This window comes from Moschus berezovskii, chromosome 24 (genome assembly GCF_049115385.1).
Source record: "Moschus berezovskii isolate FMDL1 chromosome 24, NW_MosBer_1.0, whole genome shotgun sequence".
In the NCBI taxonomy this organism is placed as follows: Eukaryota; Metazoa; Chordata; class Mammalia; order Artiodactyla; family Moschidae; genus Moschus; species Moschus berezovskii.
The window spans coordinates 50,172,534-50,189,621 of NC_142483.1; the positions used below are offsets into that span (position 1 = coordinate 50,172,534).

A 17,088-nucleotide genomic window follows, 5' to 3' on the forward strand; every position below is an offset into this window, starting at 1 on the left:
TATAACAGTCAAGACATGGAAACAACCTAAGTGTCCACTGTCAGATGAATGGATAAAGAAGACTCTCTCTATATATATACACACACACACATATATATTCACATATATATTATATAAAGGAATATTATTCTATCATAAAAAGTTGTAACAACATGGATGGACCCTGGGGGCAAGTACGGTAAATAAGCCAGGGACAGACAAAAACTTTATGATCTCATTTTCACGTGGATTCTGAAACAAAACCAAAGTCACAGAAAAAGAGATCAGATTTGTGGTTGGCAGAGGGTGAGGGGCAAAGGAATTGGGTGAAGGTGGTCATAAGGTACAAAGCTCCAATTATAAGATAACAAGCAACAGGCATGTAATGAGCAACATGATCACTAGAGTTCACAATGCTGGGTGGTATATTCATAAGTCTCTAAGAAAGTGAATCCTAAAAATTATAATCATAAGAAAAAAAACTGGTAACTCTGAGGTCATGGATGTTCAAACTTCCTGCCGTAATCATTTCACTATAATATATGTATATGTATGTATGTAAAGTCATTACGCTGTATACCTTAAACTTCAATAGTGTCACATGTCAACTGTATCTCAATAAAACTGGACGGAAAATAAACAAATACTTCAGAGTTAAACTTGAAGCTGTGTAGTTCCTCCTGAAAATCCAGTCCTACGCTTGCATATGGACTTCCCCTATGACATGGGCCACTCCAGTCAAGCGCAGCCTGAGCCTAATTTTGGAAGCCCCCAAACCTACCTCCAGGGCAGCAAAGATGGAAGAAGAGTTTTCCAGTCACTGGCCAGAGAGCTCTGCCTAGTAGTCACCAGCAGCTAAAACCAGACATAAGCTCCTTTGTGTTTACCCCAGGAAGACACTTCTATCTACTTAAATGGATGCTTTCTCAATTGAGAAACAAAATAAAAGATAAGATACGGGTTTAAAAGTGCTTGCCAATCAAACAGAATATTAGATCAAAAATACATCTAACTCAGGATACTTGAGAATGCTGATTTAAATTCTGATGTTAAGACGAAAGCTTAAGAATGCATCCTTTGAAGGCTGGCGCAACAACAGTTGTCACTGAAGCCCCACTGATCTAGACTTGATTTCACACTGAATTCATTATCATTTATCTTTTTCAGGGACAATCAAGATTCTCAAAGCACTAACTCAATTTGACTTTTACATCAGTCACTAGTGCTTTGCTGAAATAAACCTTTAAAGAGACAACTCTGCAATTCCAGTTTTCCTTAAAACGCTTAATTTGGAAAGGTCTAAAAATTAATTAATGGATCTCCCGGTGGCTCAGACAGTAGAGTCTGCCTGTAGTGAGGGAGACCTGGGTTCGATCCCTGTGTCCAGAAGATCCTCTGGAGAAGGAAATGGCAAACCACTCCAGTATTCTTGCCTGGAGAATCCCATAGTCATGGGATCGCAAAGAGTTGGACACAACTGAGCGACTTCACTTTTTTCACTTTCAAAAATTAATCAGGGGACTTCTACTTCCAAGAAGATGGGGTAAACATAATTCTTCCTAGTCTTTCCATTAAGTACAATTAAAAGCCCAGTTTATAGAGCAAATACAAGATGACTGAAAGGTGGAGGGAAGAAGGCAGAGCAGTGAGGGCGCTAAGAACTTAAACCTGGTGACCCCTGGGTTTTCTTTTGCCTCATATCATCCAAACTCAGAGCCGAAGGAGCTGGATATGGGCAAAAATCAACAGCTGCTGACCAAAAAAAAAAAAAAAAAATGTCCTTTCAGAAGCCTATTCTTTGTAACCAAAGGACCAGAAGAAAAGGGACAGTCTAGCAAGACAGGAAACTTTCAGATAATAAAAACTGCTCTACTGCAGAGAACACTGCACACGCACACACTGTGGCCCCAACCCCACCGAGGTCAGCAAAATCCAAAGTGTATGTAGATTTCCACCCCCACCAGGGTGCAAGGAGGCACCCCACCGCCCTGCTGGGGCAGTGGCTGAGAAAGCCATGTGGGGAGAAGAGACGTTCATTCCTAACTGCTGGTAATGGGTCCCTCCCTCTCCCAGTGGTGCCAGTGAAGACCATGTGGCTAGCCTGGACTTCCATTCCTACCCAGGTGTCAGAGGAGGCACAGGAAGATTCAGGGTTTCCACCCTCACCCACTCTCACTGCAGAGACCATGTGGGAGCTGAAACTCCCTTCCCTGCCCATCAGTTTGTCTGGAGAGGTCACGTGGAGATCCTGGACTTCTCCCTCTCCCTGGCAATAACGGGGCAGTGCTTCCCCTTCTCTGCTGGAGCAGTGTCAGAGAAAACCAACTAAAACTGAAGCTTGAAACAAGACCCAGACTCTCATAACATGATAAGAAAAAGTCCAGATTTCAACTGCAATTCGCTTGTTACACCAAGAGCCAGAAGATCTCAAACTGAACGAAAAAAAGACAATTGAGGCCAACACCAAGAAAACTATTACAATTACCTGACAAAACTTGTCAAGCAGCTACGATGAAAGCAATCAGGAAGATACTGAAAGCAAATGGAAACAGAAAGCCTCAGCAAAGACACAGCAAGTCTCCGCAAAGAAAATCAAGACAGAAAGAAAAAACCAAATGGCAAATTTTAAATGAAACAAAAGTTGAAATAAAAAACTTGTGGACAGGCTCAATAGAAGAATGGAGGGGACTAGGAGCAAATCAATGAACTTGGAGATAGAACAAAAGAAATTACCCAATCTGAATCAACAAGTTTTTGTTTTTTTTAAAGAGTAAGTGATATTGATAAGCCTGTGGGACTATAACAAAGGACCTCGTATTTGTGTCATCAGAGTCCCAGGAGAAGAAGAGAAAAGAGCAGGGCTAAAAAAGTGTTTCAGAAAATAAAGGCTGAAAACTTTCCAAATTTTGTAAGAGACAGCCTTACAAATTCAAGAAGCTAAGTGAATCCCCAACAGGATAAACCTGAAGAAATCAATGCTGAGACATATCGTAACTAAACTTCTGAAAACCAAAGATGATATAGATACTCTGGAAGACAGTTTGACAGTTTCTTACGAAACAAAAAGCGTTCTCACCATATAGTACCGCAGCAGTGCTCCTCAGTATTTACCCAAATGAGCTGAAACCGTGTGGGGTCAGTGTTATATGGGAACACTCTCTGCTCAGTTTTGCTGTGAATCTAAAACTATCCTAAAATATAAAGTCTATACTAAAAAAAAAAACAAAAAAAAACAGAAAACATTGAGGACTTCCCTGGTGGTCGAGTGGTTAAGAATCAGCCTGCTAGTGTGGAGGACATGAGTTCAATCCCTGGTCCAGGAAGACTCCACATGCTGTGGGGCAACCAAGCCTGTGCATCACAAGTGGTGAGCCTGTACTCTAGAGCTGGGAGCCGCAGCTACTGCAGCCTGCACGCCCCAAAGGGAAGCCTGCGCCCCGCACCTAGAGAGTGGCCCCCACCCACAGAAACGAAGACCTGGCACAGACAAAACTAAATAAGATAAATAAATCAAAAAAGAAGTTTTCTCTAAAATAATACATTGGAATGAATGAAGATGAACATGTAACATCAGAATTTGCGAGATACTGCAAAAATAATACTAAGAAAAAAATGTGTGGCACAATATGCATATGTTAGGAAAAGGAAACGGCTCAAATCAATAATCTAAGTTCACTTCCAAGAACCTAGAAAAAGAGCAAAATAAACCCAAATCAAGCATAAGGAAGGAAAATAATAAAGAACCAAACAGATATCAGTTGAGTTGAAAACATTAAAAGTGGTAGAGAAAAATCAGTGAAATACAAAATGGGTCTCTTTTTTTTTTAAAGATCAAGAAAATTGAGAAACCTCTATCAAGTTTCACAAAAAAATAACATGGAAGACACAAGTTACCAATATTACAAATGAAAGTGGGGATGTTAGAAACAGGGGCTGTCTCTTCAGACCCTGCAAGCATCGAATAGATAATGAGGGAATGATACTATGAACAACTCTACACACAAATATGACAACTTTGATGAAATGGATCAAATCTCAAAAAACAAAAATGACACAACTTACCCCATATGAAAGAGATGATCTGAACAGCTCTATAACTATTAGAGAAACTGAATTTGTCATTTAAAAATTCCCCCCAAAGAAATCTCCAGGTTCAGACGATTTCACTGGGAATGAATACCAGTGTTACACAATCTTTTCCAGAAAAGAGACAAGAATACTTTCCAATTTACTATACAAAGTTGGCACCAAATTAGATAAAGACCATACCCAAAATGAAAAGCATAGACCAACATCACTCATGAATACAGATGCAAAAATCCTTAACAAAATGGTGGCAATGAGAATTCATTAATACATAAAAAGAATTAAAAGCAAAATCATGAGGCTTATTCTAGGCATACAGGATGGTTCAATACTTTAAAATCCATCAGTGTAATCTACCATGTTAATAGACCAAAGATGAAAACTCACATGATCATATCAATTGATACAGGAAAAACGTATGACAAAATTCAACATCCACCTCTGATAAAAACTCTCAGAAAAACTGGAATACAGGAGAACTTCCTCAGCCTTTTAATAAAGACACACACACACACACACACACACACACAAGACAGCCAACAATATACTGAACAGTAAAAGACTGAAATGGGAACAAGGTAAGGATGTCCATCCTCACAACTCTTATTCAACACACTTCTCTAAGTTTCCATCGACACAGTAAAGAAAAAGAAATAAAAGGCATACAAATCAGAAAGGAAGAAATAGAAATGTTCTTATGTGATGATATGTTTGTCTATGTTAAAAGCTTCAAGAAATATACAGTCTCCTATAACTAATAAGTGAGTTCAGTATAGTTAGAGGACATAAGAAAGACATACAAAAATCAACTGCATTCCTATATACTAGTACCGAACATGTGAATACCAAAATTAAAAACAACTAAAATCACTCAAAAAAAAAAAAGAAACACGTAACCACTTAGATACGTATCTAATAAAAACATTAATAGGACTTTTATGCTGAAAACTTACTTATACAACCCTGATGAAAGAATCAAAGAATACCATATCTCAATAAATGGAAAGACCGTGGTCATGAACTGGAAGATTCAATATAGTAAAGATGTTCAGTTCAGTTCAGTCGCTCAGTCGTGTCCGACTCTTTGCGACCCCATGAATCACAGCACGCCAGGCCTCCCTGTCCATCACCAACTCCCGGAGTTCACTCAAACTCATGTCCATCGAGTCGGTGATGCCATCCAGCCATCTCATTCTCTGTCGTCCCCGTTTCCTCCCGCCCCCAATCTCTCCCAGCATCAGAGTCTTTTCCAGTGAGTCAACTCATCGCATGAGGGGGCCAAAGTATTGGAGTTTCAGCTTCAGCATCAGTCCTTCCAATGAACACCCAGGATTGATCTCCTTTAGAATGGACTGGCTGGATCTCCTTGCAGTCCAAGGGACTCTCAAGAGTCTTCTCCAGCACCACAGTTCAAAAGCATCAATTCTTCGGCGCTCAGCTTTCTTCACAGTCCAACTCTCACATCCATACACGACCACGGGAAAAACCATAGCCTTGACTAGACGGACCTTGGTTGGCAAAGTAATGTCTCTGCTTTTTAATATACTATCTAGGTTGGTCATGACTTTCCTTCCAAGGAGCAAGCGTCTTTTAATTTCCTGGCTGCAATCAGCATCCGCAGTGATTTTGGAGCCCCAAAAAATAAAGTCTGACACTGTTTCCACTGTTTCCCCATCTATTTCCCATGAAGTGATGGGACCGGATGCCATGATCTTTGTTTTCTGAATGTTGAGCTTCAAGCCAACCTTTTCACTCTCCTCTTTCACTTTCATCATGAGGCTTTTGAGTTCCTCTTCACTTTCTGCCATAAGGGTGGTGTCATATGCACATCTGAGGTTAATGGTATTTCTCCCAGGAATCTTGATTCCAGCTTGTGCTTCTTCCAGCCCAGCGTTCCTCATGATGTACTCTGCATATAAGTTAAATAAGCAGGGTAACAATATACAACCTTGACATACTCCTTTTCCTATTTGGAACCAGTCTGTTGTTCCATGTCCAAGTAAAGATGTTAATTCTCAACAAACTGACACACAGGTTTAATCTGATTCCTATCAAATCTCAGCAAGCTTTTTGTAGATATAGACAAGATTATTGTAATATATATGTATATATAGAATATATACAGAAAGGAACTAGAACTGCAAAGGAACTAGAACTGCTAAAACAAAAGACCAAATTTGGAGGAATCAGGCTATTCTATCTCAAGACTTAATACACAGCTATAATAACCAAGACAGTGGTATAGGCAGAGGGACAGACACATAAATCAGTGGAATAAAACAGAAAACTCAGAGACCTACACAAATATGATGCACTGGTTTTGGACTGATACATGGATTTGAAATGCAAAAGAAACTCAAAAGAGGAAGGAAAACCTTTTCAACAAATGTGGCTAAAGTGATTAGACAGTCAGAGACAAAAAAACTTAACCTAGTTGTGGTTCCCTGACAGCTCAGATGATAAAGAATCTGCCTGCAATGCAGGAGACTCAGGTTCGATCCCTGGGTCAGGAAGATCCCCCGGAGAAGGAGGATCTCCAGTATTCCTGCCTGAAGAATTCCACGAACAGAGGAGCCTGGTAAGCTACAGTCTAAGTGGTCAAAAGAGTCACACAACTGAGCAACTAACACTTTCACTTTCACCTTACAAAAACTAAGTCACAATAGATAATGGTATTAAGTGTAAAACATAAAACTACAAAACTTTTGGGAAGAGCATATGATAAAACACTTTGAGGTCTAATGTGAGATAAAGAGTTCTTAGACTTGACCTCAAAAGCACAATCAATAGAAGGAAAAATTGATATATTAAAAACTTTCGTTCTGCAAAAGGCTGTGTAAGGAGGTTGAAAAGACAAGCTACAGATAAGAAGGAAATATTTGCAAACCACATACCTGATGAAGGACTAACACCAAGAATATGAAAAGAATTCTCAAAACCCAACAGTGAAAGAAATGTCCAATTAGAACATGAACAAAAGACAAGAAGGAACATCTCATCAAAGAAGATATACAGAAGGAAAAAGCACATGGAAAGAAGTTCAACATCATTAGCCATCAGAGAAATCCAAATTAAAACCACAATGAGATACCACTACACACATATCAGAATGATTAATACAAAAAAGTGACATTAAATGCTGGTGAGGATGTGGAGAAATTAGATCTTTCATGAATTTCTGGTGAGATTATAAACTGGTACATTTAATTTGGAAAACAGTTTAGCAGTTTCTTTAAAAAGCAAATATGCAACTACCATATGATCCAGCAATCGCATGCCTGGGTACTTTTCCTGGAGAAACGATGACTTCTTTTTTACCCAAAAACCTGTCCACTAACGTTTATAGCGGTTTTATGTATAATAGCCCAAATCCAGAAATGATAAGATGTTCTTCAAAGAGTGACTGGTTAAACTGGGGTATATTCATGTTATGGAATACTATTCTGCAATAAAAAAGAAGAAAATACTGATAGGCCTGGTTGAAAATCCAGAGAATTATGCTGAACGAAAAAAGTCAACTCCAAAAGATCACATATTGTTTGATTCCATATATACACATTCCTAAAATGACAAAATTTCAGAAATGAACAGACTAGTGGTTTCCAACAGGCTGAGAAGGAGTGGGAATGGAAGGGAACTAGGTGTCGTTATAAAACAGCACGACGAGGGATCTTTGAGGTGATGGACTTTTTCTGTGTCCTGACTTTGCTAATGATTTTGTACAAAGGTTTGGCAAGATGCTACCATTAGCGGGGACTAGGTGGGGGGGGGTCAGTGTGACTGCTTACAGCTGCATGTAAACTTAGAGTCTGAATATAAAGTTTAATATTAAAAAGTTCATCAAACTGAGTCTACTTCAAATTTGTTCCAGCATCTGAAATAACTATTGCTTCCAAGAATCTTCTCCTTGCTACAATTTTGTTAGCAGCCCAAAGGTTAAAGGTTTCTGAGTTAAGCTTAAGTGTCGCAAACATGTGGAGGAAATATACCTAGTATCCTGGGCCAAAAATCTGCCAAAACAAACTTGCCTGCCGAAATCTCATCAAGGGACATGTATTAGCTTACAGAATAATTAACTGTTCAGCAAGAACTGATATGCGCTTGATAAAGTTGCATATTAATTGAGGGGCTTTTCTTTTATTATTATTCAGTTCCTTAAATCACTTATTTTCCTTCAAACAGCTATGGGAAATTTCTTTTCTTTAGTTAAAAAAAAATTCATCTGTAAAACACAAGGACATTTTCATTAATATTTAAACAAAAAGGCAAAGTTCCCTCACTTTCCATCTTAGTCTTCTCCCCAGGGAAAATCACTGTTGTTTGTTTGAAGTATTTTTTTTCAGATTCTTTTTTGTGTACTGAACTGAACTGAGACATATGTACAGTTTTATGTCTGTGTGTCTGATTTTTTTAAAAATACAGACAGGATCACACTGTTTATATTATTCAATGACTTTACCCTCCCCCCCGCCCCCCCCCGCTTTGAAATCTCTTGGAAATGTGCATGTTAGTGCCCTTAGCTCTGATTTAGTTCATTCTTTCTCAGTGCCTTACAGTATTTTGTGGTATTGGCGTACTATAGTCTAATCCTTTGGCACTTAGGATGTTTCCAATTTTTTATACTGCAAGCAATGTAGACCTTGGTGAAAATCCTTGTGTGTGTTTCCTGGAGCACACATAAGGCTGTTTCTCCAGGACAGAAACCCAGAAGGAGACCTGGCTACACAGGTATGACCAATACTGTTGATTGGCTGAGACTACACCCGTTTCCACCTATTCCCAATCACCTTCTTTCCTGCTTCCAAAACAAAGGCTGGAGTGACTGTGTGACCCAGGTCTGGCCGATTAAACATCACCAAAAGTTTGCCGGGTGGTCCCTAGCAGTATTTCTGCTTTCCAACTACAAATAGCTGGACCTTCTTCCTTCCCTGAAGGTGGCTGTGGTGTTTGGAGGGGTGGCAGCCACATTACAATATGTAGGAAAGTTAAGGGAATCACAGTGACGTCAGCTGTGATACTAATGAGCTGCTGAACTAAAGCTATTGACAGTCACCTCCAGACTGCTTGCTATGTGACAAGAATAAACCTCTGTCAGGTTAAGCTGCAGTGTAAGTCTGGTTTTCTATTACTTGCAGCCAAATACGTTTCTAAGAGATTAAGTACTCAAATATTCTCTAAAAAGTCTGTCTCACTTCACTCTCTTACAAAGGTTTATAACAGTATTCCTTTCCCAAAACTTTTGTTTACTTTGAATGTTGTCAGTCATTTAAATGTTTAAACAAGCTGACACAGGAGAAAAATTTCACAGGAAGTAAAGCGTCATTTCATACATTTATTGGACGTTTGAATTTCCTCTTCTACAGTTTTTCTTGTTCATATCTCTTGACCGCTTTTCTACTGTATTGTTAGACTTTTTCTTATTGATTTGTAAATTTCCAGATAGTAAAGCAGCCTGGGCTAAACTCACACCAAAAACTGCCTCTGTATCTTTATATTATCAGTCAAGTCAAACATGATTACAAAATAAATCTTTGGTGACAGGCCACACCTCTGACAGGCCACATCTCTGAGTGGTGTACTACCACGTGGCAAAGTGTCAAAAAGTAAGTCAACTTGTGCAAACAACCCGGGCCCCAGCCCATGCTTACTACTTCCTCTGCAAACCTACACCTAGAGAAAGGCATATGCAAAAGTGACACACTGGTGAGCCAGGCAGTCTTTAACACACTTCATCTCAGGTAATCCAAGTCACACCCAAAAGGCAGTCATTATTAATCCTATTTTAAGAACAAAAAATAAAAGAGTTTCTTTCCTATCACGAAATCTTACATTTCAGACGGCATAATGAAAACCAAAACGATTAAGAGTTCACCTAAGACTTGAGTGATACAAAATCCATTGTGACTGTCTAAATATATCAACATGCTTAAGCAAGAAACATCGCTAAACACGTTTAGTGGTTTATGAATCTGAGGAAAGTATCCCAAAGCTAGGTTCTGCAGTTTATTGCCACACTATAGTTAACCCAAATTATTCTGTTTTAAAGCGAGAAACTAAATCGAATAGTATTTTAACACTTCAACAGGAAGCACTGACTACAAGCAGCCACCGACCCCACCCCAGAGAGGCAGGTAAGGAATTCCTCTAATCAGTTATCAGCCAACCAATCTGACACTAGAAAACAAACAAAATAAGCAGTTAAAGATAATACAAGATTGTCATGAAAAGAAATGTAAACAAGTTGAGTAGAACAAGCACCATCCTTGAACATTTGTACACGGTTTGAATTTTGGATGACTGTCTCCACTTTTCAAAGTTTAGGAGCTAGAGGAAAAGAGAAAGTTGGGGAGGCGCCTGCTCCTGAAATCAGGTGAGGAGCAGTAGGAAGGCTGAAGTCCTGACATATTTTCCTGTTTTCTGCCACACCTCTCCTCAAAGAGCTCTGGATTCTCTCTCTGGCACAGCATCACACAAAGCACGCAATCCAGACTGGAGGAGAAGCAGAGGCATCAAATCTCCTCGATGCCTCCAACCAAACTGTCCCTGAGGGGACATGCCCAGCCCAGGGAGAGCAGGCCAGGGCCCCAAGAACTGACAGCCCCAGCAGCAGGAAGGTCAGACCAACCAAGGCACTGCCCACTTGGGCCCCAGAGAGACATGGAAATTCATCTGGAGCAACCTCCTCCAGTTTTTTAGCCCATCTGTAAGGCACAGAAAAATGCCTGGGGGGAGTCTGATTTTTAATTTTACACAAAAGAAAACAAATCTGCAGACACACAGTGTTTACGGTCTATGGAAAGTGCAAATGAGTTGACAAATCGCCAATCTGAGGGGTGACTCTGGTGGGTTCTGGCGTTTTCCTGGTGGGCTTGCCCGGGGATTCCTGCTCAGGGAGAGGTAATGGAGTGTCTCCCCCCACCCCCATGCCACTCCTCAGTAGAGCTGCACACCTCACCCAACTGGCACAGCAAGGTTAGTAACACATGTTAAGAAATCTGACTCTTTGCCAAGTCAAAGGCCAGGCTTGAAGAGGGGAGGGGGGAGCACCCCAGTGGGCTGCTCCTGACCTCAGTGCAGGTGTTTGCCAGGCGCACAGCAGGAAGATTTAGTCACCAGAACAAAACAAGCCAGATTCCTTGGCCTTTCAAAACTGTCCAAACCTCAGGCCAGCTTACTAGAGGGACAGTAACCAGGGCACATGAGAGAGGGGGACAGCAGGTCTCCAAGAGGGGCAGGGGCACAAAGGAAAAGAGCAGTGAGGGGTGGGCGATGGGGCCAGAATGTGCTGGAATCAAGCCAGGTGCTTCAGCACAGTGCCAGCTCTCCTGGGAGGGACACACCTGGCACCCAAGGGCTCCTCCAAGGGTCTGTTAGAGCTGGGCCCTGAAGGGGACACCAAACCCTGTAGATGCACCCAACAGGTGCCACTGAGACAGCAGAGTCAAGCAGGGGGCTAGCTCAGCAATGCTCCGCCCACGCCACTTATGCAACCAACTAAACACAACCAAGCACATGGCCTCACTGTTGGGGGCACACACAGGCTCATGGTCAGGCACAGCACACACTCAGTCTTCCTAGGTGTAACTGCACTCACACACAACACCCTGCCAGTCCACAGGCACAACATACTCAACCTGCCAGTTCAGTGCTGTAAGCACACAGTCATCTTCACACACAAACTCTGTAGGGAAGGGAATGAACACATACAAACTCTGCAGGCTCGGGCTCATGCAGGCACATACACACAACTCCACAACCTCCTAGTCAGGTACACACAAACCTCTACATAATGTACACACACACACTCACAGCCTGTCAGGAAAACCGGTGCTCACACACCTTTACCATCTCTCAGTTGGCCTGTGCATATCCACAGCATGCAAGTGTACACACACGAGTGGACACACACGTAATCTGATAGACACATACACTCACAACCTATCCGTTAAGTGCACACATAGCCTTCCAACCTCTGCCCACTGCATACACACGACACACACACCTCCAACCTGCCAGAAACACACGCTGGCTCACAACTTCTCCGTCGGCGTGAGTGCACGCACAAACTCCTGGCCCGCAGGGTCACCCCGACATCGCCGCCACCCGGGGAGAGGCGCACGCCCCCTCCCGCCCGCCAGCCTCCCGGCGGCACACCCCGCACCCACGCGCCCCTCCCCCGGCCCGCGCCCGCGCCCGGCAGCCAACTCCGGCCGCGCGGGGAGTGCTCACGCCCCCGGCCCGCGCCCCTCCTTACCTTTCTCGCCGGCGCCCGGGGCCCGGCCCTCGTCCTCCTTGGGGTTGGTCAGCTGGGTGATGATGGCCGGGCCGTCCATGGGTGCGCGGCGCGGCGGCCGCCCGCCGGCCCGGCCCCCCGGCAGCCAGGCGCACGGGCGCGCGGCGCGGGGGGCGCGCGGGGCCGCGGGCCGGGGGGGGCGCTCGCCGCCGCCGCCTGGGCGCGCCCGCCGCCCGGCCCCGCGCTCTGTGCGAGGCGGCCCGGGCTCGCGCCCCCGCTCCCGCCGCCGCCGCCTCTGGGCTGGAGCGGCCGCCGCCTCGTCACCATGAACCCCGGAGCCGCGCCCGGGAGAGCCGCGCAAGGGGAGGCGGAGCGGGAGGCCGGGCGCCGCGGGAAGCGGGAGCGGGCGAGGGGGAAGGAGCAAGCGAGGAGCGAGCGCGGGCGGGAGAGAGGGAGGGAACGAGGGAGGGAACGAGGGAAAGCGGGAGGGCGGGCGGGTGGGTGTGTCCCGGCCCGGGGACCGGCCTCCGCCGCCGCCGGCGCTGCCCGCCAGCCCCGGGGGGAGAGGGGTGCGGGGTGAGGCCTAAGCGCGGGTGCAGGGCGGGAGGGGTTCTTGGGCAGACGGGGCTGGGGAGGGACGGGCTTGGGGTGTAGGGGATTCCAGAGGGGTCCTGGCGGTAGAAGTGAGGGCCGAGGTGTGTGGGGGTGTCAGGAGGCCTGGGAAGATGAGTGGGGTGAGCGGCCTGGGGTGCGAAGGCCGTGCGGAGTCTGGCAGATGAATGCGCCGAGGGGTGTCGGAGGCTAGGCAGAGGCCCGCGGGGGTGCGGGTAGGGCCCCGGGGTCCGAGGCGAGATCGCACGGATGGGAGAGTGAGGAGGGCCCTTGGAAGGATGCGCACCGGGAGGACGAAGGAAGAATAGGAGGTAGATGCGAAGGGGATGGGGAGCAGGGTCCCGTGAGGGTGTCTTGGGGGAGGTGCTGAGTGCCGGGCATCGCGGCACGGGAAGCGAGGGGTCAGACACCTGGCGCGGAGGGCAGCGGTTCGCGAACAGAGGACTGAACTGAAGAGTGGCCCCTTACGGCGAGGCGGCCCCGCGGACAGGGCCGGGGCGCTGGTGCGGGGGAGAACTCGGGAGTGTGTGGAAGGTCCAGGGGGACACGAGGGTGCGCGCGGCGAGGGTGAAGGCCCCAGAGTGTGGGGAATTCCGAAGGGTCCAGCGGGCGTCCAGCGGGACCTGGGCAATGGGCATTTCCGGGTGCTCTGCAATAAGGGGCCCAGCCCGGGGAGCGAGTAGAGGGCTGAGGACAGGAAGGGGCCTGTGGCTGCCGAGCTGAGCAGGGACTGTACTTCTGAAGAGCAGGCAGCCACTGTCAGGCCTGGGGCGAGGGCCAGAGCGCTGGCATGAAGGCAAAGCGCCCCCTCACACTTGGAGGGCCCGGGGCCGTCTCGCTCCCGCGCCTTCGCCTTGCAACTTGGAAGCGGCGCTGGAAGACCAGTGCGCCAGGGGGCGGGGCAGTGCCGCAGGAGGGCGGGCCCGGGGCGGGGCGGGAGCGCTCGTGCTTGCTCTCCACCAATCAGGAGGATCTGGGCGGGCCCGCGGAGCGTGACACAGGGGGGCAAGGCTGAGTGGGCGAACTGCGGCGTGGAGCACCCTGCGCGCGCACTTCACGTCCATCCTTGCCGTGGCTTAGAGGAAGCCAGGCCGGCAGGACGATTTCTCACTCCACGACCCCTGGAACCCTGAGCTGGTTGCAGCCAGGTCGCGCACTCACCAGGGGAAGCAACTAACCTGCTCTAAGTTTTCAAGTACACTTCAGCCAGCAGACCTAGCGGGTCTCTTCATCAGGTGCAGCCCAGATAGGGTTCCAGTGCGGGAGACAGTCCTGGGACAGGGGCCCTGTAGCCGAGGCGGGAAAAAGTTAGCGGGGGTGGGGGGGCGGTGAATTTGCCCTCAAATCCAGGATCTCAAGTTACATCCGGGTCCTGAGCTTGTGAATAGGGCCTGGTGCCAGCTGCCTCGCGTGTGCTCACGTGTGGGTAAGCTGCTCTTCTGTCGGCTCCTTTGGGACTGCAGTGAATTGCCTGGGGCAGCTGAGCCATGAAGGTTGCAGCGAAGTGCCCTTCTGGTTAGGAAGGCAAGTCTCAGTTTAAGTAACCCAGGCGCCAGCACATGCTTGGCCTAACGCTCCCAAGTGCAGAGCAACTTAGGGCCCCATGGCACGGAGAACTTCCCTTGTCCCCACTTATAATGCTCTTCTCTTTGTTCTGAGGTTATGGCTGGCCCAGGGGCTGGCAAATTAAAATGTTCTCTGAATGCGGAAAAGGGAACCCTCCTACACTGTTGGTGGTAATATAAATTGGTAGAGCCACTATGGAGAACAGTATGCAGGGTCCCTACAAAAACCAGGGTTGAGATTTCCCTGGTGGTCAAGTGGCTAAGACTCCACACTCTCAATGCGGGGTGTCTGCTTTTGATCCCTGGTCTGGGAAGTAGATGTCACATGATGCAACTAAGAGTTCGCATACCACAACTAAAGATCCCACGAGCTGCAACTAAGACCTCGCGCAACCTCCCCCAAATAGAGTTAACATATGACCCAGAAGTCCCAACCCTGGGCCCACATTCCCACAAAACCTGCACCCCTATTTTCACAGCAGCACCGTTTACAAGTCAAGACAAGGAAACAAATCTAAATGCCCACAGGCAGATGAATGGATGAAGATGTGCTACATACACACACACACACACACACACAATGAAATATTCAGTTCAGTTCAGTCGCTCAGTCGTGTCCAACTCTCTGGGACCCCATGAATCACAGCACGCCAGGCCTCCCTGTCTATCACCAACTCCCAGAGTTCACTCAAACTCATGTCCATCGAGTCAGTGATGCCATCCAGCCATCTCATTCTCTGTCGTCCCCTTCTCCTCCCAATCCCTCCCAGCATCAGAGTCTTTTCCAGTGAATCAACTCTTCGCATGAGGTGGCCAAAGTATTGGAGTTTCAGCTTTAGCATCAGTCCTTCCAATGAACACCCAGGACTGATCTCCTTTAGAATGGACTGGTTGGATCTCCTCACAGTCCAAGGGACTCTCAAGAGTCTTCTCCAACACCACAGTTCAGCTTTCTTCACAGTCCAACTCTCACATCCATACATGACCACTGGAAAAACCATAGCTTTGACTAGACAAACCTTTGTTGGCAAAGTAATGTCTCTGCTTTTTAATATGCTATCTGCTGCTGCTGCTGCTAAGTCACTTCAGTCGTGAACGACTCTGTGTGACCCCATAGACGGAAGCCCACCAGGCTCCCCCATCCCTGGGATTCTCCAGGCAAGAACACTGGAGTGGGTTGCCATTTCCTTCTCCAATGTGTGAAAGTGAAAAGTGAAAGTGAAGTCGCTCAGTCGTGTCCGACCCTTAGCGACCCCACGGACTGCAGCCTACCAGGCTCCTCCATCCATGGGATTTTCTAGGCAAGAGTACTGGAGTGGCTTGCCATTGCCTTCTCCGAATATGCTATCTAGGTTGGTCATAACTTTCTTATACAGCCATAAAAAGAATGAAATGCCATTTGCAGCTTCTTGGATGGACCTAGAGATTATCATACTAAGTGAAGTAAGTCAGAGAAAGACAAATACCATATGATACCACTTACACTTGGAATCTAAAACATGATACAAATGAACTTACCTATGAAACAGAAACAGACTCACACTTATAGAGAACAGATTTGTGGTTGCCAAGAGGGAGTGCAGGCAGGGGAGGGATGGATTGGGAGTTTGGGACTAGCAGATGCAAGCTATTACATATAGGACAGATAAACAACAAGGTCCAATTGTATAGAACAAGAAACTATAGTCAATATCCTGTAATAAACCATAATGGAAAAGAACATGAATAAGTACATATACATATGTATGACTGAATCACCCTGATGTACTAACACAACATTGTAAATCAACTATATTTCAATAATATATATATATACATATACATACATTCAAGGAAGATGATAGGACTTTGGGTGGACCTGTCCTTTGATTTCTAGTAATACTTATGGAATAGAACAAATTGAAACTTTAAAAGAACAGAATACACACACACAAATGTTCTCTGAATTGAATTTTTAAAAACTATTAAATTCTAAGGTCAGACAGGGATCGTCTAGACATAGCTGTGCAAGGTGATACAGTTCTACAGTTCCTGATATATAAACAGAGAGATCAGCATTCCTGCTTCCCGGTTAATGAAGCATCCCATTATCCAGGGCAAGGTGATGAGCATGTGGACTCACGTGACATAAGGTCTGGATTCCTTTTGGGTGGGGGACTGTCAGAGGTTCTGCTCACTTAGCTGAGGCTGGGAAAGAGCTCAGAGCCCAGGGGTTTAGGGCCAAAGGAAATAATTTTTATACACAGATTATCTTCTGTCTGGCCTTTCCTGTCATACAGATTTTCCCCAGGACTCTCCAGTAACATTTTCCCCTTACCTGCGTCCTCTACCTTCCTCAGCTTCCTGAGACCACCTGAAAAATAGAATAAAAAACCTATCTTTACCTTCTTTATCTCAGGTTCAAGCAAGAAAATAACCTGCTTTCACTCCTTCTTCTCTACATTCTATTCATTTAAAGTTTCAATATATTTTTTATTTCATAAGTATGAATAAAAATCAAAGGACAAGTTCACCCAAAGTGCTATCATCCTCTTTAGGTCAGCCTATTTTCCCTGTCCTTGTCCATACGTTGACATAATTTTTATGTAGCTATAAAAAAACAATTATAAGGTG

General features: G+C 45.6%; 1 protein-coding gene across 3 annotated transcripts in view; it reads right to left on the reverse strand.

The window, feature by feature from the left end:
- CTDSPL (CTD small phosphatase like) overlaps window positions 1–12,739 on the reverse strand; it is a 126,042-nt gene extending 113,303 nt beyond the window's left edge. The window contains exon 1 of one of the 3 annotated variants that reach the window (XM_088831877.1): window positions 12,320–12,739. In XM_088831877.1, the coding sequence (XP_088688003.1) occupies window positions 12,320–12,398 (79 nt within the window). In that variant the 5' untranslated portion in view covers window positions 12,399–12,739. The remainder of the gene's footprint in view (window positions 1–12,319) is intronic. The other 2 variants (XM_055414652.2, XM_088831876.1) reach the window with 2 other exon arrangements.
- Between the last annotated feature and the right edge of the window lie 4,349 nt (window positions 12,740–17,088).